Source organism: Oncorhynchus tshawytscha, linkage group LG05 (genome assembly GCF_018296145.1).
Source record: "Oncorhynchus tshawytscha isolate Ot180627B linkage group LG05, Otsh_v2.0, whole genome shotgun sequence".
Lineage (NCBI taxonomy): Eukaryota > Metazoa > Chordata > Actinopteri > Salmoniformes > Salmonidae > Oncorhynchus > Oncorhynchus tshawytscha.
Genome location: NC_056433.1, coordinates 77,939,221 through 77,966,173, shown reverse-complemented (window position 1 = coordinate 77,966,173; position 26,953 = coordinate 77,939,221). Strand labels below are relative to the sequence as shown.

The 26,953-nt window shown below is 44.6% G+C and overlaps 4 protein-coding genes across 17 annotated transcripts; 2 read left to right on the top strand and 2 right to left on the bottom strand.

Moving 5' to 3' along the window:
* Positions 1-254: 254 nt before the first annotated feature.
* On the top strand, positions 255-2,024 carry LOC112251378 (interferon-induced protein with tetratricopeptide repeats 2-like). Of its 2 annotated transcripts, none has more exons than XM_024422333.2 (2): positions 255-358; positions 523-2,024. In XM_024422333.2, exons 1-2 carry the CDS (start codon positions 354-356, stop codon positions 1,835-1,837), a joined length of 1,320 nt encoding a protein of 439 aa, XP_024278101.1. In that variant the 5' UTR covers positions 255-353; the 3' UTR covers positions 1,838-2,024. The 2 variants fall into 2 exon arrangements, with proteins under 2 accessions (XP_024278101.1, XP_042178350.1); XM_042322416.1 differs by having other exon boundaries at positions 294-358; positions 483-2,024.
* Positions 2,025-2,931: 907 nt separating this feature from the next.
* Positions 2,932-6,314, bottom strand: prpf38a (pre-mRNA processing factor 38A). Its single transcript, XM_024422336.2, has 10 exons — positions 6,099-6,314; positions 5,514-5,673; positions 5,226-5,347; positions 5,043-5,128; positions 4,849-4,959; positions 4,592-4,698; positions 4,442-4,468; positions 4,133-4,224; positions 3,944-3,992; positions 2,932-3,203 (listed from the first exon to the last, which is right to left on the bottom strand). The coding sequence occupies exons 1-10, from the start codon at positions 6,226-6,228 to the stop codon at positions 3,158-3,160; spliced, it is 930 nt and encodes a 309-aa protein (XP_024278104.1). The 5' UTR covers positions 6,229-6,314; the 3' UTR covers positions 2,932-3,157.
* Positions 6,315-6,396: 82 nt separating this feature from the next.
* Positions 6,397-16,218, top strand: orc1 (origin recognition complex, subunit 1). Of its 8 annotated transcripts, none has more exons than XM_042322411.1 (21): positions 6,397-6,589; positions 6,768-6,875; positions 7,012-7,139; positions 7,420-7,592; positions 7,850-8,282; positions 8,421-8,670; positions 9,763-9,900; positions 10,228-10,293; positions 10,394-10,498; positions 11,681-11,858; positions 11,967-12,089; positions 12,213-12,320; positions 12,442-12,539; positions 12,762-12,863; positions 13,340-13,511; positions 13,592-13,699; positions 13,775-13,924; positions 14,661-14,780; positions 14,916-15,085; positions 15,172-15,259; positions 15,378-16,218. In XM_042322411.1, exons 2-21 carry the CDS (start codon positions 6,778-6,780, stop codon positions 15,576-15,578), a joined length of 3,009 nt encoding a protein of 1,002 aa, XP_042178345.1. In that variant the 5' UTR covers positions 6,397-6,589; positions 6,768-6,777; the 3' UTR covers positions 15,579-16,218. The 8 variants fall into 8 exon arrangements, with proteins under 8 accessions (XP_042178345.1, XP_042178343.1, XP_042178344.1 ...); XM_042322409.1 differs by having other exon boundaries at positions 12,210-12,320; XM_042322410.1 differs by having other exon boundaries at positions 11,964-12,089.
* Positions 16,219-18,359: 2,141 nt separating this feature from the next.
* On the bottom strand, positions 18,360-26,889 carry LOC112251377 (thrombopoietin receptor). Of its 6 annotated transcripts, none has more exons than XM_024422328.2 (12): positions 25,901-26,888; positions 25,290-25,410; positions 24,944-25,143; positions 24,673-24,824; positions 24,271-24,436; positions 23,747-23,858; positions 23,424-23,584; positions 20,430-20,608; positions 20,087-20,246; positions 19,789-19,873; positions 19,506-19,593; positions 18,360-19,060 (listed from the first exon to the last, which is right to left on the bottom strand). In XM_024422328.2, exons 1-12 carry the CDS (start codon positions 26,049-26,051, stop codon positions 18,575-18,577), a joined length of 2,061 nt encoding a protein of 686 aa, XP_024278096.1. In that variant the 5' UTR covers positions 26,052-26,888; the 3' UTR covers positions 18,360-18,574. The 6 variants fall into 6 exon arrangements, with proteins under 6 accessions (XP_024278096.1, XP_024278097.1, XP_024278098.1 ...); XM_024422329.2 differs by having other exon boundaries at positions 19,789-19,870; XM_024422330.2 differs by having other exon boundaries at positions 20,466-20,608; positions 25,901-26,887.
* Positions 26,890-26,953: the final 64 nt, after the last annotated feature.

Sequence of the window (26,953 nt, the reverse complement as noted above, 5' to 3'; positions counted from 1 at the left end):
TGCAATGCAGAAAATATAAAAAATGTAAGAAAAACAGTTGAATGAGTAGGTGTGTCCAAACCTTTGACTGGTACTGTATATACTACAGATCATTCTCTTTGTAGGAAATGACATGAGAGCGATGCCTAGGGTAGTCACCTATACATGTAGGTGTAAGCCTTCAATGTGTGTGTTTCTGTTCACTGAAATGGAAAGCAGAGTCCAAGCATTACGTGGAGGTGAACATTGGTTTTATGGCACCCAACCCACTGCGCTGCAAGATAACGGTAAGGACATGGATATAAAGCCAGGGTGTTTACTCATTTGTTCAGGAAACTCAAGACAGACACAATAAATCATACTCCTGCTCAACTATGAAGTAAGTACTCCTTAAATAAAGAAAATCAACAAAAAACTACAGATTCTATAGAACTCAATGTTAACTCCAATTAGATTAGGGATGGACTTGTTTCACATTAACTCTTGATCTTTATGCTTAATAGTTTTAAAACAGTTTCCTGTGCCAACCCTTGTCTTAACCAGCCCTGCTCAGACCGCCCTGAAGACTAAACTGGAAAAGCTGGAGTGTCACTTCACCTGGGGACTGGAACTCAGCAGGTACATGCTGCTCATTCACAGAGATCACCTGGAGGACATTGGCAGTGACGAGGGCTTTCCATGGCTGGGTCAGATGTACAACTTGTGGGCTTACATACACCACACCCTGGACTCCACTGACGCAGCCCTGCAGTGCCTCAGTAAGGCAGAGGAGGCCTTTCACCTAAACAGTCCTTCAGACACGATGGGTCCTTGGCAGCTGGTCCACTATGGGAACCTAGCCTGGGTGCACTATCACCTGGATAACCAGGCGGAGAGCCAGCGGTGCTTGACAAAGGTTGAGGGACTGCTACGAGATTACCCCTCACCTTCCCAGGGAGAACTGCACCCTGAGGTGTGTGTTGAAAAAGCCTGGACCCTCATGAAGTTTGGCCAGGACAAAAGACGGAAAGCAATAGATTACTTTCAAATGGCTATTAGGATGGAACCTGAGAGAAAGGAGTGGCAATCAAGCCATGCCTTGGCCTTAGACTCAGTCTACTGTTTCCATCCAATCAATCAACAGAAGGAGTCTGAGGTTCTAGAGGAGCTGAGACTTGCCAAGGAACACGATCCAGACAACTTGTATGTAGCAAGTATCTATCTGTTAAGACTTGGCCGGAATGGCCAGGTGAGAAGGAAGGAAGCACAACAGATAGCGCAGCAAATTTTAAAGAAGCCTGTCAGTTGCTACAGTGGTCTTAGACCCTTACTTCAGTTTTACAGAAGATATTTATCATACAATGAAGCTATTGACCTAGCAGACGAGGCTCTGGAAAGACACCCAAATGTGCGCTACCTGAAAAAACAGCTAGCAAATTCCTACAAATGGAAAATATTTTCAAAGGAGGACAGTCCGAGGAGGCAGAGCATGTGCGACAGAGCCATCAGTCTCTATACAGATCTGATCTCACTCTATCCAGAGACATCACTAAAGGTCAAACTGGAGCTTGCAAGCATCTACGCAGAATCAGACAGGACAGAAACAGCCAATCAGATCTATGAGAATTTATTCTCCAACGAGCAGGATCCAGACGAGTTGCAGATACTCTACTTCCATTATGCCAAATACAGCAATTTCCACATCCAGGATCGCAATGTATCAATTGATTATCACAAGAAGGCAGCAGAGATACCAAATCCTAACAAATACGGTAAAAAGAGTTTCAACATCTTGAGGAAAATTGAACAACGGGGAAGAAATCAAAGATGTGCAGAAATCTGGGAATTTCTCAAAAACCTTTCTTCTCACAATGAATAAGAGCAAGGATGAGCGTTATAACCAATCAAAGAGGTTAACCAAATTGAGGTTTCCATATTGTACATACAAGGTATTTTCTTTTTATGCTCTTTGGGCTCTCTAGACCAGGTTGCTGCTAAACAAATTGTGCCAAATGTTTTTTGTTGTTGTTGAAAGAGCCATGCAAATAAAACTATTGATTTAATTATTTTTGTGTTTTTAGACTAAAATAATTCCTCATGCCCATAGTGAAATACAATTCAGATTGATTCTTTCTGTAACATAGTCTGAAAATATCAAAAAATCCAATCAGTTTCTAAAATGAAATACAAACACCAGGGGTTCCATACAGGCGTAAAAAAATGTGAACACATTTAACATCCAATTAGATAACCAGGTGAGGGGACTTCCTTACTAATCAGTAACCTTAATTCATCAATCAAGTACAAGGGAGGAGCAAAAACCTAGGGACACTCTGTCCTCAGGAAAATGAGTTTGACACATGGTCTAAACAGATGACATACTACCAGAGTGGATAAATATGTTGGATGCCTTCTGGGAACTTCCTGAAAAGCAGTTGGCCTAGAGAAGTGGAGACCCTTATTTTATTAAAATATCAATTTGACCCACTTTTCATGGTATCCAATTGTTAGTAGCTACTATCTTGTCTCATCGCTACAACTCCCATCCGGGCTCAGGAGAGACGAAGGTCAAAAGCCTCCGAAACACAACCCAACCAAGCCGCACTGCTTCTTAACACAGTGCGCCTCCAACCCGGGAAGCCAGCCGCACCAATGTGTTGGAGGAAACACCGTACACCTGGCTACCTTGGTTAGCACGTACTGCGCCCGGTCCGCCACAGGAGTCGCTGGTGCGCGATGAGACAAGGACATCCCTACCGGCCATCCGGGCCTCCCGGGTGGCGCAAAGCCTGGGCGCGAACTGTGCCCTAGACCACTGCGCCACCCGGGAGGCCCGGAAGCCCTTATTGACGTCAGCTAATTATGCTTCTGATGACGGGTCAATTTTGGTCGGTCTACGAGTTGAGTTCTATTTTCTAGACTCTTACTAGCCCGTGTTGCCATAATCACACCGGATCACACAACAAAAGGTCCTTATGTTTAAAACCTTGAGAAACTTTATCCACTGATGTATAGGGTTGTGGACAGCTCCATACGAGCTGCAGATTTTAGAAATACATTGGAGAATATTTTTTAAATGCAATCAGTTTCCAAAATTAAATACAAAATACCAGTGATTCCATACACAGACGTAAACATTTTGCCACAACTTCCAAGTCAAAAAGAGGAAATGTCCAAGAGAACAAAATACAAAAATGGGTCACTCGTTCCCTCTTCGACTCTTCTTGTGGCTCTTTTTTGAACTCCTAAAACAGAGATGAAGAAATCAACAACAGTAGGTGACATAAACCAGGTTTCCATCCAACCATTTAATGCGCATTAATTACATTACGCATTAAAAAAGTAATGACCGGGCTGATGGAAACAGGAAATGCCGGTACAATTCTATACATTTCAACAGACAATGTTTGTTCAACATGGTGGGATGTTTTTGGGTCGGTAAAATTAATGATGTGAGAAATGGCAGTGGAAACGCGTTTATGCGCAAATATTGGCATAATAATCATTTTGAAAAGCATGCAGTTTATTAGGTTATGATGAACTTCACAAGGTGGTGAACGGGAAGGTGATGATGCTCTTTCCCAATAAATATCGAGGGACTTACTCTGGTGAAAATAATCTTGCTCTTATCCACAACAATCTCATTGTGTAGGTAGCCTACCCACAATGTGTCTGCCAGCTGTTAGCTAGAGAGCATGTGCCAAGACCAGAGAGGGTACATTTGCTATATAATGCCAGTTTGTTTGTCAAAACCATTAGTAGAGTTGAAAATGCGACAGTACATGGGAATTTAATAGGAAAATATTTTTTTATGTGCACTACATCATCACACACAGCCTTTTATCTGCAATAAATCCATTTGATGGAAACATCGCTGATCGGAAAATGCACTTATTGTTTCATGCAGATTTGAGAATATTCACATGAAAAGCTGTGGTAGTGGAGAGGATAGTGGAGAGGGTCTTTCTCTTGCTCCATTACTTACCTCTCTGGGGATTTGGAGTGACTGCGATGCCTGTGGCTTCTGTGATGGCCTGGGACAAAACAGAGCAGCTCTAGGTCAGACTGGGACTATTGTTAAACATGTTAAAGTCAAATGATTACAGATGACTATCAGTCACAAGCATATGTGACTTTTGATGTCGTGCGATGCAGGTTGGCGTTGCTATGATACCTGGGGACTTTGAGCGGTGACGTCTCTCTCGGGAGCGGCTGCGGTGGCGACGGGGACTTTTGCTGCGGTGGCGCTCTCGTCTGGGGGATGGGCTGTGAGTTAAAACAGAAACAATACAGACAATATTAATACAGCACTGCTTATAAGTAACCAAGACCATACTCAATTAAATCTAAGCTTCAGTCCCTTTATAGATCAAACACTACATTTTTTAACATTATATTTCAATATCTGAGTTTACCATCTGATGGTACAATGGAAAACACAAGGAAAATCCAGCAGAAAACAACCAAGGTAGAGACCACATACCTTCGTCTCTTGGGTGATCTGCTCCTCCTGGACAGAATAAAAAGGATAAAAGACATTTAGTCTCTTCAGGATGTGAAAATAAATTAATTCTGAGTATGTGTAAATGGCGAATAAAGGTGATTCTGGACTTTTAGATCAATTACTAGTTACCGTCTGGGTGAACGGCTGCGTCTGTAGCGTGGAGAGGGCGAACGGCGAGGGCGGTCGTTGTCCCGGTAACTCCGTCTGTGGGGCTCTGGGGTCTGAACTCTCTCTGGCTGTAGACATTTGAACAGACAGACAGGAGATAAAAGACAGACATGGACAGAGTGAAACAACATGAACATTCTTCTGCCTACTAGCTGAAGTTTACTCAACTTTACAGTTAGTCTATGCAGGCTGTAGGTGGATAAAGACAAGACAACAACCTTTTCCTCTTCCTCGTCTTCCTCGTCACTGGTCTCCACTTCATCCAGGTCCTCTTCTAGGGCGCTGATGCGTGTGTCTAATAACTCGGCCTCCTCAAGGACCTGCCTTTTCTGTAGTCAACACACACAAAAGAATGTCAGCGGTCTAGGTCAGTGAAAAATGGTGTGAGCACATACAAAGGGGGTAGACTTACCTGAAGCCTGGGAAGGATGATGTCACACATTCTCTCAGAGTGTAGCAGTTCATCAATGAACTCATCTACATGTTGCAGCTCAAACTCTGAAACAAACAGTGAAAGGATATGGTGCCATTTAAAACCAGGAGATATTTTGCAATGTACAATCATTCCTTAATACACATAAACGAAAGGACTCACCTCCATTTCGGTTCTGACTCTTGATTTTTCGGTAGTCGTTGTACAGTGGTTCCAGGTATTTGTAGCAATCCACTGATGTCCCAGTCAACCTCATGTACATTGCCCCTAGCAAGCGGACATACCTAAAGTGAAGAAAAACATCACAGTGAGGTATGTAATGCACGAACATACCGATTTGTTTATGTCACATTTGTCAAGCTAGGAGTTGGAAGACAGTTTATCTAACGTTTCAAATGTATGATTTAATACATAAAGACTTGTAATAACCAGCCCAAAAGCCCCACTTACTTGAAATCCTCATTCTTGATGAATTCTACAATGATGTCTTTTTCTGGCTGTATCTGTAGCATCTTCAGAGTGAGACACAGGAACGGTGTAGGTTTGATATTTCCTCCATAGACTCCTCCGACAAACTTCAACGCCATGGCTTTGTCAACGACAAGTTCAGCTGTAGATCAAGGAGAAAATAGTGATTAGAAAGATGATCAAACATGCTGAGGTTTGGACAAAAGTTGGATTCAGATGTTTATTTGATAGCGAGGGATTCTAGAGATTATACATATTGTGGCTCTTTTCCGTCGCCACCCACCAGAACGATGCACAATTTAAGGATTCCAACTAATACACATACTCTCCCAAAGCCATCCAAAACCCATGTAACGTTACATGCATGGCATCAAGTGATGCTAGCCAAGCCAATATCTTTGGTGTGCATAAACCTCCTAATAGTGTGTGAGCAAGTCTAAGTGAGTGTAAGTAACTAACAGGGTAAAATGTACTAGACGTAAGCACACTTCCTAATAGTTCATTTGTTTACATGTGTGGTATTTGTACTTCAAACTACCTAGCGTTAGCTAACCAGCTCCAACTCACCAGTCAGTCCAAAGCATTCTTCTTTCCAATATTTTGATTCATAAATTCGAGTACGAATAATTTTCTCTACCAAGTATTGTGGATTTGTTCCATGTATACTGTTTGCATCTTTAACAGTCCTATTTGCCATTTTTACTGCTCAAACCGGAATTAAAAATGAGTTGCTGTGGGAAACGAATTTGCATTAGAAGTTGTTGTATATCTTCCCGTGTATCAACGTACACTTCCGGGGCAGAATGTGAAGGCGTTCATTGGTCGATCCTACAGTCACATGCCAAGCACGCAATTTCTTTTCGCGCGAAAGGTAGAAAGTGCAGGCACGTAATTCCTTTGTACTAGACAACTTTTTTTTTTTTTTTAGTTAGCTAGCTACGTGTAAAAGATAACTAGCTATATCTACACTACAGCGCATCTTCGTTTATATTAAACTGCTTGAAATTTGATCAACTTGCCCGTTCGACTTTTATCAGACGAGCGGCTGTCTCTTTTCTGTGAGTATTGCAGCTAGCCTATTCATAGTTTACTAGCTAACGTTATCCTCTAAGGCCACCTTGCTCCTTGGGTTATCGAGTGCAAGTATTGCAACTATCTAACGTGAGTTGTCTTTGTCCCAAGTTGTCTAACCGAGTATTGATTTACCCACTGTGCCAAAATGTGTCTTTTGTAAAGGTCTGCAATTATGGTCCGCTACTTTACAAGATTGAGAATGAGACGTATCTATAAATGGGGCGGAAGACCTTATATCTTCGACAGAAAATTAAAGAGTTATGGCTTTGAGTAAGTTTCAACTTAGTTCTAGCATAGTGTCATAACATAAATTTGATTGGGGCCTCGTCAACTACGCTGTTCGTTCATATTTTTTTTCCACTTGATTTCCAAAGGAAACAATGTTTGTTGGTCTTTTACTCTCTAGGTACTTGAACATGAGCGTGGAGGGTCAGGAGGCAGTCACCACTGTAACACCTGGCCAGTACATCCTCATTGAGGGAAATGATGATGAATACCCCTTCGTTGCCAAGCTTCTCAAGTTCTTTGGTGATGGTGAGTGATGGTTTAATGTTGTGCAATGTGCATAATGGCTTGCAACTTATTATTATTATTTTTTTTAAATTTTTAAAGATGAACCTTTATTTAACTAGGTAAGTTATACTAGGCTGGCTAGCCTATCAGTATTTTTGCTCAGATGAATTTGGCAGAAATATTTTGAAAATGCTCTATTAGGTGGAGAAACATTGTCATCCTTATTTCAGGCACCTAGGCGTAAGTAGCAAAGTGGATCATGTCCTGCAATGACCTTGTGTACGTGTCTTTGGTCCTCAAGAGTCCCACAAGCAGAAGAAGGCGCTGGTGCAGTGGTTCTTGCGCTTGTCTGAGGTGCCCCAAAATAAGAAGTTGTTGCTGGGCAGGAGCCCCCATCCCCAGGAGATCTTCTACTACCTGGGACGTGCCTGTGACAATGAGATCAACGCAGAATCCATCCTTGGCACTGTAGATGTGAGGCAGGATAATTCACCAGTAGAACCGTAGCGTTAGCGCCTGTGCTCTCTCTTGTTGACTTGAGCATTGACCCTCTTAAGTATTCTTAGATGTGTTTTTCCTTGTCCCTATTCGCTTATTGCTTTCGTAGTTGTTCGGTTCTGTGGTCATTTGCTCAGTCTTTTGTGACTGTTGACATTATTAAAGGACTTAATAAGTGTTTGATTTTTATATGGATTTTGATGCCATTTGAACATCTTTCCTCTGCTCCCCAGGTCCAGCACGTCCCTGAAGATACTCCTTTTCCAGAACCTGGAACCAAGGACACCCTCTATGTAAAGCTGTCCTGGGACACCAAGGCCTTCAATGTCTTAGACCCTGTCCTGATGCAGGATACCCCTGCCTCAACCCCCCCCAAACCTGCTCTCCCTCTGTTTCCCCCCTGTGCTTCCCCCACGGCAACCCCTGTGTCTCGGGGCCCGGTGCGTCGTGCCCTGCCCACCCCAGACCCCACAGTGATGAGGAGAGCAGGGTCTGTGTCTGACACTAGAGCCACCATGAGCGCCGGGAAGAGGAGTACCCTTGAGGCAGAGTCGATCCACTCTGCCTCCAAGCTCTCTGCCTCTAAAATCCTGAGCGCCAAGAGGAGGGGCAGCGCTGCAGACACACCGGGTGTACGCAAGAAACTACAGCTCAGCATCGGGGCTAGTGAGTGTCTTTATCTCAGGATGTGATCATCTAAAAATTTTAACAGTGTGTTGGTCAGAGGAGATGGTGGAGCGCCTGGGAGAGCCGGTCCTGGTGGTGTAACGTGTGTGTGTGTGTGTGTGTGTCTACTTCTACAAGGTCCAGGGAAGAAAATGACCAGAGCAGATGTCCTCTGTGAGCTCTTGGATGAAGAGATGGAGTCAGAGAAAGTTATATCCCTCAAACTGAGCTCCTCGGTTTCACACTCCCTCCAGCATGGCTGCAGCCTCTCTCCCATGAGAAGTGGCTGCAAAACCCCCAACGGCCAGAGGAGGTTCCCCTGGAAGCTCTCCTCCATCAGCCTGGACAGACTGTCTCCTACTGCCCTGGGAGAACAGGACTTATCCAGGTAGGGTTCGGGTTAGACTCGGAGTATCCTTGACTCTGATACCACAGGAATAGACAGAGTTATGTGTGATGCTGTTTCTACAGGGCTTACAGGAGTTGTACAATGCTACAGAGATCAGCTGTAAAACGTTACACAGATCAGCTGGTGCCATTTGGGTTAGATCTTAGCTATTTTTCACATTTTCATCGCGTGTGCTTTGCAAAATAACTACTTGTCAGCCTCTAAACATAATTCTTAACACTATATTCAACCATGTCCTGGTTGTGGAAGCTTTAACATCATCCCAGGGTCCTCTAAGCTCAATGTCCTGGTTGTGGAATTATAAAAATATATTGTTACCCCCTTTTTCTCCACAATTTCGATGCTGAAACTCCCCAATGGGCTCTGGAGGTGAAGGTCGAGTCATGCGTCCCCCGAAACATGACCCGCCAAACCGCGCTTCTTAACACCCGCCCTCTTAACCCGGAAGCCAGCTGCACCAATGTGTCGGGAGGAAACACTGTTCAACTGACGAACAAGGTCAGCCCAGCCCGCCACAAGAAGTCGCTAGAGCATGAGAAGCCAAGTAAAGCCCCCCCCAGCCAAAACCTCCCTAACCCGGACGACGCGGGGCCAATTGTGCGCTGTCCCTGTGGGACTCCCGATCACGGCTGGTTGTGATACAGCCCGGGATCTAACTCGGGTCTGGAGTGACGCCTCTGGCACTGCGATTTGTGCCTTAGACTGCTGCGCCACTCGGCAGACCGCTTGTGGAAGCTTTAACATCGTCCCAGGGTCCTCCAAGCTCAATGTCCTGGTTGTGGAAGCTTTACCAACATCATCCCAGGGTCCTCCAAGCTCAATGTCCTGGTTGTGGAAGCTTTACCAACATCATCCCAGGGTCCTCCAAGCTCAATGTCCTGGTTGTGGAAGCTTTAACATCATCCCAAGGTCCTCAAACTCAATGTCCTGGTTGTGGAAGCTTTACCAACATCATCCCAGGGTCCTCCAAGCTCAGTGTCCTGGTTGTGGAAGCTTTACCACCAACATCCCAGGGTCCTCTAATATACTGTGAGTAGTATCAGTAAGCCAGTGTGTTCCCTTCCTCTACAGTGACCTGTTGCTGGCAGTGATTCCCCTGGCCCTAGAGGATGAGGTATTTGAGGCAGGGTTACCTACAGACGCTGGCTCTGCCAACACTCCCAAGAAGAGACAGGCCACCCCCAGGAGGAACTATGTTAGGGAACAGAAGTGAGTGGGCCACCCCAGGTCCGGTGACAGGAGCACGGGTGTGGTGGTGTAGGCGGGGTATAGCAGTCAGATTGGAGCACTTGGTGGGAGCTTGCCTGTCTTTCTTCAGACATGGCTTCGCAGCAGATGGTACATAGTTCCACTGGCTTCATTTGAGATGGGTTAAAAATCCACAGCTAATGAGAGACGTCACTTAGCCGATGTTGATAAGCAGTGTGTTTACTACGGGCAGCTAAGTCACCTTAACCAATAGACAAGTCACATTCGTAGTAATAGTACATTGCAAATTGAGTGTCTTGACTCATATGCTTTTCTGTCTTCCCAAAGAGCTACCACCCCCTCCAGGAGGAAAGAGTCTGCCATGGCCATTAGAAAGCCTGCTCTGGGGGTGCTGTGAGTATCTAACAGTCTGATTGATCAGTCACATTATTGATTACTCTGTTCTTATGATCCTATTCAGTTATTTATATTTCTTATTGTCTGTGTGTCTCAGGGCGGAGGAGGACTCTGAGGATTCTCCCATGCAGCCGATTGCCTTGACTCCTCGCTCCAAGAGGAAGTCAGCCCAGCTGGTGTCGTTACGCATCAGGAAGCAGTTGTAAGTGCTTGCTGTCATGTGACTTAAATGTATGCCCCATAGAGAATGATGGAGGTCTCCAGATGGATAAAACCTGTTTTTGGACATATTTATTGAGGGCTTCCACCGTTTTAAAGTTGTCAACTATGGGTTAAGGAAGGGACATCCCGTTCCTCGGGATTTCATCCAGGTCCTCGGGATTCCATCCAGGTCCTCGGGATTCCATCCAGGTCCTCGGGATTCCATCCAGGTCCTCGGGATTCCATCCAGGTCCTCGGGATTCCATCCAGGTCCTCGGGATTCCATCCAGGTCCTCGGGAGGGATCAGCCAATGAATTGTACTTGAGAGCAAGCATTCTATAACTGCAGGTTGCAGTAAATCACCAACCTTGGCTTCATACCTGTTCAAACAACACACTCCAAGTGGCATTATGCACACCAACTCATAGAAGTACTAGAAGAAAATGGACTACTTCAAAATGGAGATGTCCAAGATGATCTGTTATATTGACAAGATAGTCGAGTGACCACTCTAACAATGGAAATGCATGTGCTCAAAGATGGAAGGGGCTGTACTGTCTTTGATGGAAGGCTGGAGGGATGAGGCGAGACCAGGTGGGACCATTCTAGCCAATGAACAACAGACAAATCCGGTATAATGTAATTATTTTCGAATTTGAAATCCTACATATCAGTGCATTTGGAACCTAACCAGTATGAAACTTCTATTAGATCAAATAAGCCTCACGTAGCAAATTAGCAATTCCTTTTTTTTGTTGACTAAATTAGACATGCTTTGACCTCCATACAAAAATTCCTCACTTTGTGGTCTTATTTTCATGGACATATTTTGGGTGGAGTAAACCCTCATGCTTCACCCCTTTCTTTCTGGCTCTGCCCATGAGCTCAAACACAGAAAAGTCCTCTAATTCTATCTCTGGTATGCCCCTACTGGCTGAAAGGAACTGTGACCATCTAGGGAGTCATTTAAAGTGTTCACTTCTGAGTGATTTTAAATTAGTTGAAAAAAATGTAACAAGATTGGCAGATTGTTTAATGATACCTCGAGTCGATGTTATCAATTTGTATCTCAAGAAATGTTTTTTTTATTTTTTTTTTTAGAATTCTTCCTCTTCTACAAAGTATTTTTTGGAATGCCGGTTTGAAGTATTATTTACTAAAATGTATAATTTGTTTTTATAGGAATCTGTTGGACAATACCCAAGAGCTGATCTCCGATGGCGATGATGACTGTTTCGTTCCCTCCAAGAAGGACCTACAGAGCAGCAGCGATGAAGAGAAGACCGATAGTGAGGAAGAGACCAGAGGAAGAAATTGCAAGACCTCCGTCAGGACCCCATGCAAAACGCCCAGCAAGAAGGTATGTATGGCTGTGGTGCCTGTGTAATTTGTTTTTATAGGAATCTGTTGGACAATTCCCAAAAGCTGATCTCGGATGGCGATGATGACTTTTGTTCCCTCCAAGAAGGACCTACAGAGCAGCACAGATGAAGGGAAGACCGAGAGTGAGGAAGAGACCGTGGTGAGAAAGACCAGAGGAAGGAATTGCAAGACCTCCGTCAGGACCCCACACAAAAAGCCCAGCAAGAAGGTATGTATGTCTGTGGTAGGCTCCTGTGGTGCCTGTGTAATTTGTTTTTATAGGAATCTGTTGGACAATACCCAAAAGCTGATCTCTGATGGCGATGATGACTGTTTCGTTCCCTCCAAGAAGGACCTACAGAGCAGCAGCGATAGTGAGGAAGAGACCATGGTGAGGAAGACCAGAGGAAGAAATGGCAAGGCCTCTGCCAGGACCCCATGCAAAACACCCAGCAAGAAGGTATGTATGGCTGTGGTAGGCTTCTGTGGTGCCTGTGTAATATAATTTTTTTCCCCCATTCTGTCCTGAGCTGAGGAAGGAATTGAGGAATTCTGTGTGTTTTCCATGTTTTCTCATCCAGGTCACCCCAAGTACCCCCCGTCATGCCACTCCCAGTATTCCCAGCCGGACTGTTCCAGCCAGGCAGCCTGGGAACATCCTGGAGGAGGCCAGGGCTAGGTGAGAACAAACTGGCATCGTATCCAGACGGTAGATTTCAGCCAATGATTTACTTCTGTGTTTAAGTCAGGGATGGGCAACTTTGATGGGGGTGGGGGCCACAAAAAAATCTGAACTCATCATGATGGACTGCAGCTGTCTCTTCCCTGTAGGGAGCAGGAGTTATTTTATTTATTTAGATGTGATCTTTGTTGTTTTATTGACGTGTGTCCCTGTCCTCAGGCTGCATGTGTCGTCAGTACCAGAATCTCTTCCCTGTAGGGAGCAGGAGTTCCAGGATATCTATAATTTTGTGGAGAGCAAGGTTATGGATGGGACTGGAGGGTAAGATTGATAGACGCCTCACTACGTTTCAGGAAATTTTGTTACTGTGAACCCTGTCTCACCAAAACCAGAATTTTCAGGAACTTGAGAACTGACATATTGAAAAAAATAGTCTTAGTCATGAAATGTTGTCAGATAATGGCAGGGAAACTCTGGGTTATGTTCAGTTGGAACCAAGGGTAGAAAGTACTGTGAAATGACACTACAATGAGTGTTGGCTTCTCATTGGACAAGTTCAGTAGTGCTTCCTCAGTTTTTCTCTAGTTTCATCCCTTCTGAACATGACCCTGGATTAGCTGTTCTATGTGATAGTCAGTAACAGTAGAGTTTACATAAACCACAGAAATATCAACACGTCACGGCAGCTCGCAGGAATGATGGTTTTGATGTTCTTATGTTGATGCAAGTAGTGTGGACACTCCTTACCTTTCTGGTATAGCATTATGGAAAAAGGCTTACAGCAGCTGTCTGTCTAGGTGTATGTACATCTCTGGTGTTCCGGGAACTGGGAAAACCGCCACCATCCACGAGGTTATCCGGTGTCTACAGCACGCCTCTGATATGGATGAAATCCCCACGTTCCGATTCATCGAGATCAACGGCATGAAAATGACCGACCCTCACCAAGCCTACGTCCAGATTCTACAGGTGTGTGTGTGTATATACACAAACAAACACGCGCACACTCTCCAAGTATCAGTGTAACTCCTGACTGTGTTCTCCTCCAGAAACTGACGGACCAGAAGGTGACCGCTGACCACGCCGCAGCCCTATTGGAGAAGAGGTTCAGTAACCCCGCCCCCAAGAAGGAGACCACCGTGCTACTGGTGGACGAGGTAAGGTCGATGTTTATCCACTCTCTCGATTCTAAGGATAGGAGAATACGTAACCATTGTTGATGCCCCCCCCAGCTGGACCTTCTGTGGACCAGGAAGCAGAATGTCATGTACAACCTGTTTGATTGGCCGACAAGGCGCCACGCCCGCCTGGTGGTGTTGACCATCGCCAACACCATGGACCTTCCTGAGCGGATCATGATCAACAGGGTGGCCAGCAGACTGGTAAGGACTGTGGAGATACTTCAGTGCACTGGCTGTCAAACATCTCCTTTGACCCAGACGTTTCACAATTTAGTTGTAGCCCTGAACTAGCTCACCTTATTCTCCTAGTCAAGGGCTTGATGACCGGTTGAATCTGGTTTGTTAGCTCTGGAATGGATCAAACGCATAGACAGGTTAGCTGACAACGTTAGGAAAATGATGTACGTACATCGATGTGGCCGGAAGCCAAGCGTTATGATTCTGAACAGTCGGATAGCTAGCGGCAATGACAAGAAGCTGTCATGTGGGAATCATAGGTGGCTAGTTTCATCTTGTTCTTCATACCATGTCTTGTTATGACTAATGTCAATGTTAATACGGAAAAATGTGCTCGCTAGCTAACCAACAACTGTAAAGCTGCTCATTTGTGGAAATGTGTTTGTTTTCAATAAAGATTGAGACAAAATGTAGTTTACATGTTGTCAACAATCTAAGCCAACCCTGTCTGTTTTACCCCGTAGTGGCGTTTGTGTTGCTAAACAACCAACCCGTGTATGGAACGGCCTGCTGGGGTTCCCCGACGAGCGGTTTGAGAACCGCTGCATTAGTGTTCTATTTAAGTCCACCCGAGGGTGCTGTTAGATTGTTGGGCCAGGCTGCTGTGAAATTCTTTCAGCGTGTTTGCCTCTTGGAAGTGCAGATCAAACCAGTGTTTGTTTTTAACTGTAACTTCCTGTGCGTCTCTCTCTATGTCCAGGGCCTGACCAGGATGTCGTTCCAGCCGTACAGCTTCAAGCAGCTGCAGCAGATCATCACGTCCAGACTGAACAAGGTCAAGGCCTTCGAGGAGGACGCTTTGCAGCTGGTCTCCAGAAAGGTATGCCACAGTCCTGCTGTTTCCCTGCCGGTTAATTGATCAGTTAATGTCAACTATTGGAATGATACTGTGAAGTATTCTGTGACAACCTTTTTGACAGTGGTGTCTGAGCACTGTCCCCATTTTGTCCTCTAGGTGGCAGCGTTGTCAGGAGACGCCCGGCGCTGTCTGGACATCTGTCGCCGCGCCACTGAGATTTGCGAACACTCCACCTCGCACCCATCCTCCGCGGGATTGGTGAGAATGAATCATGTGATGGAGGCGCTGGATGAGATGTTCTCCTCCTCTTACATCACGGCCATTAGGTAAGAGACACCCCATTGCTCCACAGACCTGTCAGTCTGTACCCAATGGCCCAGCGAGCTGTCAATCTATGTGAAATCTCTGTTAGGTGTGCATCGTTGCAGGAACAGCTCTTCCTGAGGGCGGTCATTGCTGAGTTCAGGCGACTGGGACTGGAGGAGGCCACCTTCCAACAGGTATAGTCCCTAATGAGGACAACATTGACTTACTACAATTCTCGCTAAACACATCTATCCCTCTTTTACCTGTGTTGTGGAGTTCCCTTATCTAAAGTCCACTGTCCCCTCCTCCCAGGTGTTTGTGCAGCACCGGGCTCTGAGTCGTGTGGAGGGCCTGCAGCCCATCAGTGTGTCCGAGGGTCTGGCCGTGTGTCAGCGTCTGGGTGCGTGTCGTCTGCTGCTGCTGGAGGCCAGCCGTCTAGACATGCTACAGCGGGTCAGACTCAACGTCAGCCAGGATGACGTGCTCTACGCACTCAAAGCTGTCAGGGACTGAGGACCACCGGAGGTCCTAAGGTACAGGGGGGAGGATGAGGGTCTTTTTGGGGCCTAGAAGGGAACCTGCTCCATCACTACCAGGCAACTTGGTCAGTTTGATGACTACAACTCATCAGGACCACCGTTGGACCACACAGTCCCACACCTCAACCACAGTCAATACTACTGTACCACTCAGGACCGGGAATCCCACTGACACCTTGTCTGTCCATGGTGGGTCTTTTTAGAGGCTCAGTTTGGTTTGATGCTGTCTTCTGAGAGGTTTTAGGAAATCTTCTGTTGTTTTAGTGTTCTTTTACAAATGCTTTTCAATGTCATTGTTGTCAGCACATAAGTTTTGGAAGCTCTTGATGGGGAAACTGCAGTGCTGTCATAATTCAAGAACACAAATCATGATTTCTATTATATTGGATTTACATTTGTTTACTGAAAATTGCCCTTGTTACAAAAGTATATTTAGATCTGGTTTTAACTCATTGTGTTGATGGGAGAGCCAACTTCCCATCACAGTTAGCAATTTGACTCCTCTTTATCTGTATTCAAGAATTTTAATGTTGCTCTTGTTGGTTTTAGGATGTTCTTCATTATTGTTGTGTGAATATTGTATCTACAAAAGTAATAAAGATATTTAATAACAATGCTTGTGTATGAAGGCCTAGTTTTCCATTCATGTACTCATGATAACATTACTTGAACAAATGACCTGCACCGGTATTGCTTTCCAGAGGTTAGAATGAAGAAAGCCTATTTTGCAGGGATAAGCTAATGATGGACATTCAGAAAGTATTCACACCCCATAATGACACAGAAAATCAGGTTTTTAGAAATGTTTGCTAATTTATTAAAACTGAAATTCCTTACTTAGACCATTTGCTATGAGACTTGGAATTGAGCTCGGCTGCATTCTATTTTCATTGATCCTTGATGTTGCTACAACTGGATTAGAGGCCACCTGTGGTAAATTCAATTGACTAGACGTGATTTGGAAAGGCACACACCTGTCTATATTAGGTCCCACAGTTGACAGTGCATGTCAGCAAAAACCAAGCCATGAGGTCGACGGAATTGTCCGTAGAGCTCCGAGTCCGGATTGTGTTTCGAGGCAATGATCTGGGGTTGGGTACCAAAACATGTCTGCAGCTTTGAAGGTCTCCAAGGACACAGTGGCCTCCCATCATTCTTAAATAGAAGTTTGGAACCACCAAGGCTCTTCCTAGAGCTGGCTGCCTGACCAAACAGCAATCTGGGAAAATTGCCTCAGTCAGGGAGGTGACCAAGAACCCGATGGTCACTGACAGCTCCAGAGTTTCTCTGTGGAGATGGGAGAACCTTATAGAAGGCTAAGCATCTCTGCAGCACTCCACCAATCAGGCCTTTATGGTAGAGTGGCCAGATGAAGCCACACTTCAGTAAAAGGCACATGACAGCCTTCCTGGAGTTTGCTAAAAGGCACCTAAAGGACTCTGACATGAGAAAAAATATTCTCTGGTCTGATGAAACCCTTCGGCCTGTGTCAAGCATCACGTCTGGAGGAAACCAGGCACCCTTCATCACCTGGCCAATACCAACCCTACGGTGAAGCATGGTGGTGTCAGCATCATGCTGTGGGGATGTTTTTCAGCAGCAGGGACTGGGAGACTAGTCAGGATCAAGGGAAAGATGAACGGACAAAGTACAGAGAGATCCTTGATGACAACCTGCTCCAGAGAGCTCAGGACCTCAGACTGGGTCGAAGGTTCACCTAACAGGACAACGCACACAGCCAAGACAATGAAGGAGTGGCTTCGGGACATGTCTCAATATCTTTGAGTGGCCCAGCCAGAGCCCGGACTTGAACCTGATCGAACATCTCTGGAGAGACCTGAGATTAGCTGTGCAGTGACGCTCCCCATCCAACCTTACAGAGCTTGAGAGGATCTGCAGAGAAGGATGGGAGAAACTCCCCAAATACAGGTGTGCCAAGCTTGTAGCGTCATACCCAAGAAGACTCGAGGCTGTAATCACTGCCCAAGGGGCTTCAACAAAGTACTGAGTAAAGGATCTGAATACTTCTGTAAATTTTTTAAATTTTAATACATTTGCAAACATTTCTAATAACCTGTTTTTACTTTGTCATTATTGGGTACGGATTGTAAATTGAGGATATTTTTATTATTTAAAAACCTACATTTTTGCCTAAAATTACATACCAAAATCTAACTGCCTGTAGCTCAGGCCCTGAAGCAAGGATATGCACATTCCTGATACCATTTGAAAGGAAACACTGAAGTTTGTGGAAATGTGAAATGAATGTAGGAGAATATAATACAGGAGATCTGGTAATAGAGATTTTTAAATGCAAGAGGAAGGGCATAATAATGTATTATTCCAGACCAGGTGTTATTTAGACTTTGGCCACTAGATGGCAGCACGGTAAATGCAAGGTTTTAGAGTGATCCAGTGAAATATTGCATATCTATTCAAAATGTTGTATCAAGACTGCCCAAATGTGCCTAATTGGTTTATTCATACATTTTCATAATTGTGCACTATCCTCAAACAATAGCATGGTATTTTTTCACTCGAATAGCTACTGTAAATTGGACAGTGCTGTTAGATTAACAAGAATTTAAACTCTGCCCATATCAGACATGTCTATGTCCTGGGATTTTTTGTTTGTTTCTTACAACCTTTAGCCTACGTTAGCTCAACACCGATCCTGAAGAAGTTGTAATCCATTTTAGAATAAGTCTGAAACGTAACAAAATGTGGAAAAATCAAGGGGTCTTACAGACAGATATGTGACAAGTTAAATATATATATTTACAGTATATAGTATGACCGTGCAACATAACAATCCATATCCGTTCATCCACATTTGGGTGCACTTGATATATTAACCCATTAGTCATAAAATACATCTTTAATAAGCTATATGCAAGGACATGTTTTGGTAGTGATGTAATGGATATTTTGTAACTGTCCAGTTTGTGTGCCCTTGTTGAGCTGTGCCAATCAGGTGTTTGCATTAGCTGAGTTTGTTCTCTTCAGGTTGGCATAGAGCTTGCAGGCCCTGCTGCTGTCCTGACAGTCCAGTCTCTCTATAGGTTGTTCGGCCAGCAGCATGTAGGAGCGGTTGAGGATGTCCGTGGTACTGGAGGATGATGGGAAGTTGGAGGAGCAGTGACACCTCATCTGGAGAACCTCATCTTCCCCCAGGCCTCGAGACTCTGCCCCCACCTCCCCGTCATACACATACTTGTTCCCTCGGAGACAGGGGATGACGTCATCTGTGGCCAGGGTCACGTAGTCTTGGCTGAGCTCCAGGGCCAGGGTGGGGAGCCTTTCCTCCTCCCCGCCAGCGGAGCCTCGTTCTGGGGAGAGTAGTAAGGAGGACTCCCTGGGAAGCTTCCCTCCATCTGGAGCCTCCCTCTCAGACATAATCTCCACCACAGAGGCTGGGGTCTCCTCAGAATATTGCTTGATGATGAAGGGAGGGTCCTATGGAGGTAACACAGGTACATACAGAGACTCAGATCCAATGTTTCCAACACATCCACATAAAGATAAACCACATTGAACACACAGTTAAAATGTGACCCCTTCAATTGATCTACCCTACACAAAAATATAAATGCAACATGCAACAATTTCAGTCAATAGAAATAAATACATTAGGGCCTAATCTATGGATTTGACATGCAGGGGCACAGCCATGGGTGGGCTTGGGAGGGCATAGACATGCTCACTAACAGGGATGTAAACAAATTTGTCCACAACATTTGAGAGAAATAAGCTTTTTGTGCATAAGGAACATTTCTGAGATTTTTTATTTCAGCTCATGAAACATGGGACCAATGCATTAAATGCTGTGTTTATATTTTTGTTCTTTATAGTTCCATATCCTTATGTTAATCTACTGTACTGCAATCAATTAAGTTTTTACCCAAGTCTGGCCGTTGATGTCTGTCAGGAAGCCGTGCAGTACTTTGTCAAGTTTTGGGATTGGTGGCCACAGATACCGTTTGAGCTTACTGGTGGAAAAATGATTCAGTACACAACATGTCCATGAATAGGGTGTGAAAGACACGTGTGTGTGTGTGTGTGTGTGTGTGTGTGTGTGTGTGTGTGTGTGTGTGTGTGTGTGTGTGTGTGTGTGTGTGTGTGTGTGTGTGTGTGTGTGTGTGTGTGTGTGTGTGTGTGTGAAGCAGACTGAAAAAGCATCTTACCTGAGATACCTGGAGATCATTGAGAGGAACACAACTGATAGGATGAGCATCATGAGAGGGATGCAGATGATGAAGAGGGCCCCTGCTGAGTTCAAATAAAGAACCAGAGTTTGAGAATGACAATAGCCTGCCTGATTAGAAGCGCAGTGACTGTAATATCTACTATTCATGGGTTGCACCTCTCTAGGCCTACCTGAGCGTAACAGAATACTATCAACCAGTATCCACCTTCCCATGTACCGCAGACATTTTATGTAATCAGATATGGAAAGTGATCTCCATACTAGTGTTACTTTACCTGTATCTGAAGGTGTGTCCACAGTAAGTGGGGGTGACCAGTCGCTCCAGTAGCCAGCGTAGACTGACCCGTTGGGCCTGGCTCTGACCTGGATAAAGTACAGACTGCCAGTCTGAACGTCCAGACAAATACTGTTCTCAGAAACCTGCAGGGTCACCAGCTGAAGAGAGAGGACAACACACAAGAACATCAGCGGAGGCTGCTTTGGGGAGGACGGCTCAGTTCAGCCTCCACTGAATTGCACCCAGTTATTGGTTTGTACTGCAAAATACAAACTCATGACAAAACATGTAGTTCCCTGTTTACATATGCAATAAGGACAGAGCCAGGCTTATGGTTTTACCACAGAACAGGTGGGCTCTGTAGGTAGGCTCTGTACCTTCCAGACGGCCTCCCCTTGAGGCTGGTAGCGGAGCTGGTACATCAGGTGGAGAGACAGAGCCAGTAGAGGTGTGCCCCATCTCAGACGCAGCCTGCCCCCCTCCCACTTCCCCCTCAGCCTCCCTGGAGGGCCTGTTTGAACTGACCGCAACATAGAGAGGGGAGAGAGAGACATAACATGAGTTTTACAGAGATGATTAGTGTACCATCGAGAGCATCCTGAACGGTTGCATCACCGCCTGGTATGGTAACTGCTCAGCATCTGACCATAAGGCACTACAGAGGGTAGTGCGTACAGGCCAGTACGTCACTGGGGCCAGGCTTCCTGACATCCAGGACCTATATACTAGGTGTGTGTACAAATGACCTAAACTAACCTGTACCCCCGAACATTGACTCGGTACCGGTAACCCCTGTACATAGCCTTGTTATTTTATTGTGTTACTTTTTTATTTTTTATTACTTTAGTTTATTTGGTCAATATTATTTAAACTCTTCTTGAACTGCACTGTTACCTATATCTGAAGGTGTGTCCACAGTAAGTGGGGGTGACCAGTCGCTGTTACCTGCTTGTAAGTAAGTATTTCACAGTAAGGTTGTATTTATTTGTATTTATTTGATGTCCATAATACAGATTGTATTGTTACAGATTTACACTACCGTTCAAAAGTTTGGGGTCACTTAGAAATGTCCTTGTTTTTGAAAGAAAAGCTATTTATTTTGTCTGTAAAAATAACATCAAATTGGTCAGAAATACAGTGTAGACATCGTTAATGTTGTATATGACTAATGTAGCTGGAAATGAGTTGCAGGCTTGCAAAGAAAAAGCCATATCTCAGACTGGCCAATGAAAATACTAAATTAAGATGGGCAAAAGAACACAGACGCTGGACAGAGGTAGTCTGCCTAGAAGGCCAGCATCCCAGAGTCGCCTATTCACTGTTGATGTTCAGACTGGTGTTTTGCGGGTACTATTTAATGGAGCTGCCAGTTGAGGACTTGTGAGGCGTCTGTTTCTCAAACTAGACACTCTAATGTACTTGTCATCTTGCTCAGTTGTGCACCGGGGCCTCCCACTCCGCTTTCTATTCTGGTTAGAGCCAGTTTGCGCTGTTCTGTGAAGGGAGTAGTACACAGCATTGTATGAGATCTTCAGTTTCTTGGTAATTTCTCACATGGAATAGTCTTCATTTCTCAGAACAAGAATAGACTGACGAGTTTCAGAAGAAAGTCCTTTTTTTCTGGCAATTTTGAGCCTGTAATCGAATCCACAAATGCTGATGCTCCAGATACTCAACTAGTCTAAAGAAGGCCAGTTGTATTGCTTCTTTAATCAGGACAACAGTTTTCAGCTGTGCTAGCATAATTGCAAAAGGGTTTTCTAATGATCAATTTTGAACTTGAATTAGATAACACAACGTGCCATTGGAACACAGGAGTGGTGGTTGCTGATAATGGGCCTCTGTATGCCTATGTAGATATTCCATTAAAATTCAGCCATTTCCAGCTACAATAGTCACTTACAACATACACATTACAACAACCATGTCTACACTATATTTCTGATCAATTTTATGTTATTTTAATGGACAAAAAAATGTGATTTTCTTTCAAAAACAAGGACATTTCTAAGTGACCCCAAACTTTTGAACGGTAGTGTATGTCAACAAGGATTCTTCAAAAATTAAGAAAAATGCATGCTAGACTCCACCTCTTTCCATTTGTTTAACTCTTAATGGCAATGGAGTATACCGGTGTCATGACATTGGCCTGGGGGATAGGTTTATGACAGTCATAAATACCTCTTCCCCCCCTTTTCCTCTCTCTACCCTACTGAGGTTACATTTTCAGAACCCTTGGTTAACATAGAGATTCTGGGAACATCAGAAGGTGGGGGGAAATTAACTATATTCTGGTAATCCTACCAATAGAACATATGCGGTGGTACTTAATTAATATGATGTCAGTTCGGTTGTCATCTGAGACATTCTCATCAATGATAAGATGACAAACTCTACAGTGGAAAGTCTACACATCAGAGTTATCGGATTCACATGGAATTGTTGTTCAATTTAAATGTTTGAAAATTAAATTATTCGTGATGGGATGAAATGTGATTTTAGCTTCTAAAATGTGAGATTTGGGTTTTCATAAGATAGGGCTCTGCTCAATCAGTGGCCCGCCCCTGTGAAGGGACATGGGCTATAAAACTTTTCAAACATGCCCTCCTCTCCCTTCCTATATAAGCCCTTGACGACAATATAACCTCCTGTTCTGAGGATGTGAGGACAACGGTCCGATGTCAGAATGGTTCAGATAATAACTACAGAACGAAGCCAACATCAGCGTGAGCTTTGGTTGTGAATGGTATGAACTTTGAACTCTTATTCACTACAGAAGTGATACCTCCTAGTCGTTGAGTTAGCAATAGCAGATGCAACCGAGGGTTAGGAAGGAATAGACAGAGTATCCCGTCTATCACCCAACGACGTTACTACAACGTATCCAATTGACAACCAGAGACATTCTTCAAAGGACTCTGTTGGGCAACATGGCCTTCCATCTACCACCAACCTACCGAAGTGCAGCTCAGAGTAAATATTTATTGTATTGTCCTTTTCCAAATGGGCGGTAATTTCGAATGCATGAGATACTGTATTTACAATAGCACAACTTCTTCCCTTTGTTCATCAGTCTTCCCGCTCTTTCACTCAAACCCAGCCCCTTTTCTTTTGTGTAACCAGCTGTCATATATGTTCCGCCCGCTAGGGACGTTTTCCTTTATGATGTAATTTGTAATCAAGTTATGATTTAGTTATGTGTAATTCTGTGTGATTAGTTAGGTATTTAGTAAATAAATAATTAAACCCAATTTGGTATTGCTGGTTAAACTTGTTAGCCTGACTGAAAGGAAGTGTTCACAGCTGCCAAGTCATCTATTATCAGTGTGACTCACTGCTGTTGTTGAGTCTGAAGGGTTCAGTGTAGAAGGTCCGTTTGAGAGAACCAGGACCAGTACTGAGTTTAACCAGTATCTCGCTGGACTCCGCTCCATGGAAACGGCAGTGGTAGGAGGTGTTCTCATTCTGCAGACACTTTCTCCAACCCTCCCTTTTACTGCAGAGATTACACAACCAGAGGTTTAATGATACATAATCACCAAGTATGTTTTACAATGCAATATGAGCGTTGCCTTCATTTATGTCTCACTGTGGAGCGTTTTGCTGTAATCATGTAGAGTTGCATGTTTGTTGAGGTTATTTGTATGTTAACATCTACCTGGGTCCCAGCTTGTAGTTTAAGGTGTAGGTAGCATCTCTATAGGACTGCCCATTCCATTGGCAGGTGATGTTTTGCAGGTCAGAGGTATGACAAAACAATGAGATATCAGCTGGAAAACAGTGGTAGTAAACCCCATCACTCTTACAGTGCTGTCAGTAAACAACATCATCTTAATGTATTCAAATGAAATGTGTCTTCCGCATTTAAGCCAACCCCTCTGAATCAGAGAGGTGCAGGGGGCCGCCTTAATCTACATCCACGTCTTTGGAGAACGGTAGAAAAGTGGTTAACTGCCTTCCTCAGGGGCAGAAGGTCAGATTTTTACCTTGTCAGCTCGGTTGATTCAATCCAGCAACCTTTCGGATACTGGCCCAACATTCCTACCCGCCGGGCTACCTGCCGGGCTACCCGCCAGGCTACCCGCCGGGCTGTCTGCCGGGCTACCCGCCAGGCTACCTGCCGCCCCACATGTGCACTGTTGTCTTTATCCGTCTTTAGCCTATACTCAGTAGTTCACCCACCTGCGCTCTGAGGTACCATGGCAGTGATGGGGACCGACCAGTCGCTCCAGTGACCGCTGGTCTCTGTCTCACTGTAGCCATTGGGTTTGACCCTCAGCTGGACGCTGACCACCTCCCCTGGCAGCAGAGAAACCAGGCTGTGAATGGGGGACCTCATGGACCTTATCTGGAGACAGAGAGGGAAGAAATATCACAGGAAGTCTACAGCAGCCGCACAGTGAATGGAATTTGAGTGACGACGTTCTTGCACAAAATGGACGCCCTGTAGCCTACCATCAAGGTGGGTACTAATAGTGAATGCACCAGTCATGATAGATTTTTTACCAAACACTTAATCTGTCTTTTTCCCCTTGCAGTGAATCTGACTGGATGAATTGGTGTTGTGTTTCTGAGTTTCAGTACCAGTTCTGTCCTCTCCCCCAGTCCCTGGGAGAAGTAATGCATCCCATAATGCACATTGTTCTCCCAATCTCTTGGTGCGTGCCAAGACACCTGCAACTGCCCAGCTTGCCCTGTTGGGTGAAGGGATACATTCACAGGGGGTTCCAGGAGACCTGAGATAGAGAGAAAGAGAAAGAGAGAGAAACAGGGAGGATGCGCTTTAGATTTCAAAGTACTAAAATCCTCTCTCTCAATCTCTCTCTCTCTCTCTCTCTCTCTCTCTCTCTCTCACCCTGGTCCTCAACGCTGATGGTGCGTGTGAAGAGTGTGTAGTTGGAGCTGCTCTCCACCACTCTGATGTGTGTGAGCGTGAACAGGAAGACGTCAGAGCAAGGGAAGAAGCAGATGTGGAGAACCTTCCCCTCCTCCTCCTCTTCCTCCCCCTTCTCTGTCCTCTGGAGAGTCAGTATACACCGCTTCTCCTTTTCCTCACTGATCAGGGACAGAGGAAATATAACTGGTGTCAGTGCCTGGCAGTACAGAGTGTATGTCAACTGTTCACTTCAACTGTAATACATGTTGGTGTATTTTCTGAAAATATTGACATTTTACAATTTACCAGAATACATTGAACATACTTATCATTCCTGTAGAAGAAGTCATAAGCTGCGTTGCCTGGTGTCTCCCAGAAACAGGTCAAGTCATACTGTGTCCTGGTAAAACACTTTGGATCTGCATCACCAGCCAACAACAACACATCTGTATGGGCAATAATATCATTTACAACAGTTTTGAAATAAAAATGTTGAATTCTATAATTTATTATTGTTTTATAATGCTGTAACAAATATTATTTTGCCATTTAGTAGATGCTTTAACCCAGAGTGAGTTACAGTAATGGGTGCATACATTTTCTTACTTTTTTTTGTAAAAACAGGCATAAATCACCAATACTGCACCACGAGAGAGAAGTTCAGCTGAGAGACGAATAACAATGTTGCCTTGTTTCGCCTAGCCATAACACTATTCCAGAGGACTATTTCCATCAAATCATTGTGTTAAAAAAACAAACTGGTGGTCCAATGTCCTCAAATCAAAATCAAATCAAATTTATTTATATAGCCCTTCGTACATCAGCTGATATCTCAAAGTGCTGTACAGAAACCCAGCCTAAAACCCCAAACAGCAAGCAATGCAGGTGTAGAAGCACAGTGGCTAGGAAAAACTCCCTAGAAAGGCCAAAACCTACCTTTCTTTGACAGGTGAGGGACAGCCTCATCTATAATCCCATGCCCCAGTACGTTCACCCAGCCTGCTATGATCCAGAGCCAGACACAGACTACCCTCGGGGTGAGATGGAGATACATGACATCCACAGACAGGTGGCAGGTGTGTCCCATCCACAGACAGGTGTGTCTGATCTACCCCATCGCTGCCCCAAGCTCTATGTCTGAGAGTGGCAAGGTGTTTGTGAGTGTCTGTCAGCATAGCATTGTGGTCTGGTGTGGAGGGGGATTGTACTGAGGAGGGGAGGCTCTATCTGACAGGTCCTCATTCTACAGGAAGTGGGTGTTGTGTGGGAGCCAACCCACATGGTGGTACAAGGAAGAGTGTTGCCTCTAACATCCCACGATGATGTTTTCATACATTCAATACAAACCTCTTTCACACTATAAACCATCACAGATACTCTCTGGTCTCTCAAAAACATAAAAAAATGTATGTTCAAATTGAAATCTTTGAACATGTCATACTGTATTCAGGACCGGCAGTAACAGTCAGTTATATGAAGCATATAGTAACACATTATGACCACAATTCAGCAACTATCATCCAACTAATCTACTAATCAGTAGACCGGAGACAGCCAGGCCCTTGGGGCCAGACAGAGCATTGCCTCACAGAGATACTGTAGATAGAGGTGCATCTATAGAAGTTGCATCCTTCATCAGTTCCTCTTTTACTTGGGCGGCAGGTAGCCTAACGGTTAAGAGCATTGGGCCTAGTAACCAAAAGGTTGTTGGTTCGAATTCCCGAGCTGTCAAGGTGGAAAAATCTTCAGTTTTTCCCTTGAGCAAGGCAGTTAACCCCCAACAACTGCTCCCCGAGCCCTCATGGACGTCAATTAAGGCAGTCCCCCGTACCTCTCTGATTCAGAGGGGTTAAATGCAGAAGACACATTTTGGGTGAATGCATTCAGTTGTGCAACTGACTAGGTATCCCCTTTTCCCTTTACAACTGACTAGGTATCCCCTTTTCCCTTTACAACTGACTAGGTATCCCCCTTTCCCTATACAACTGA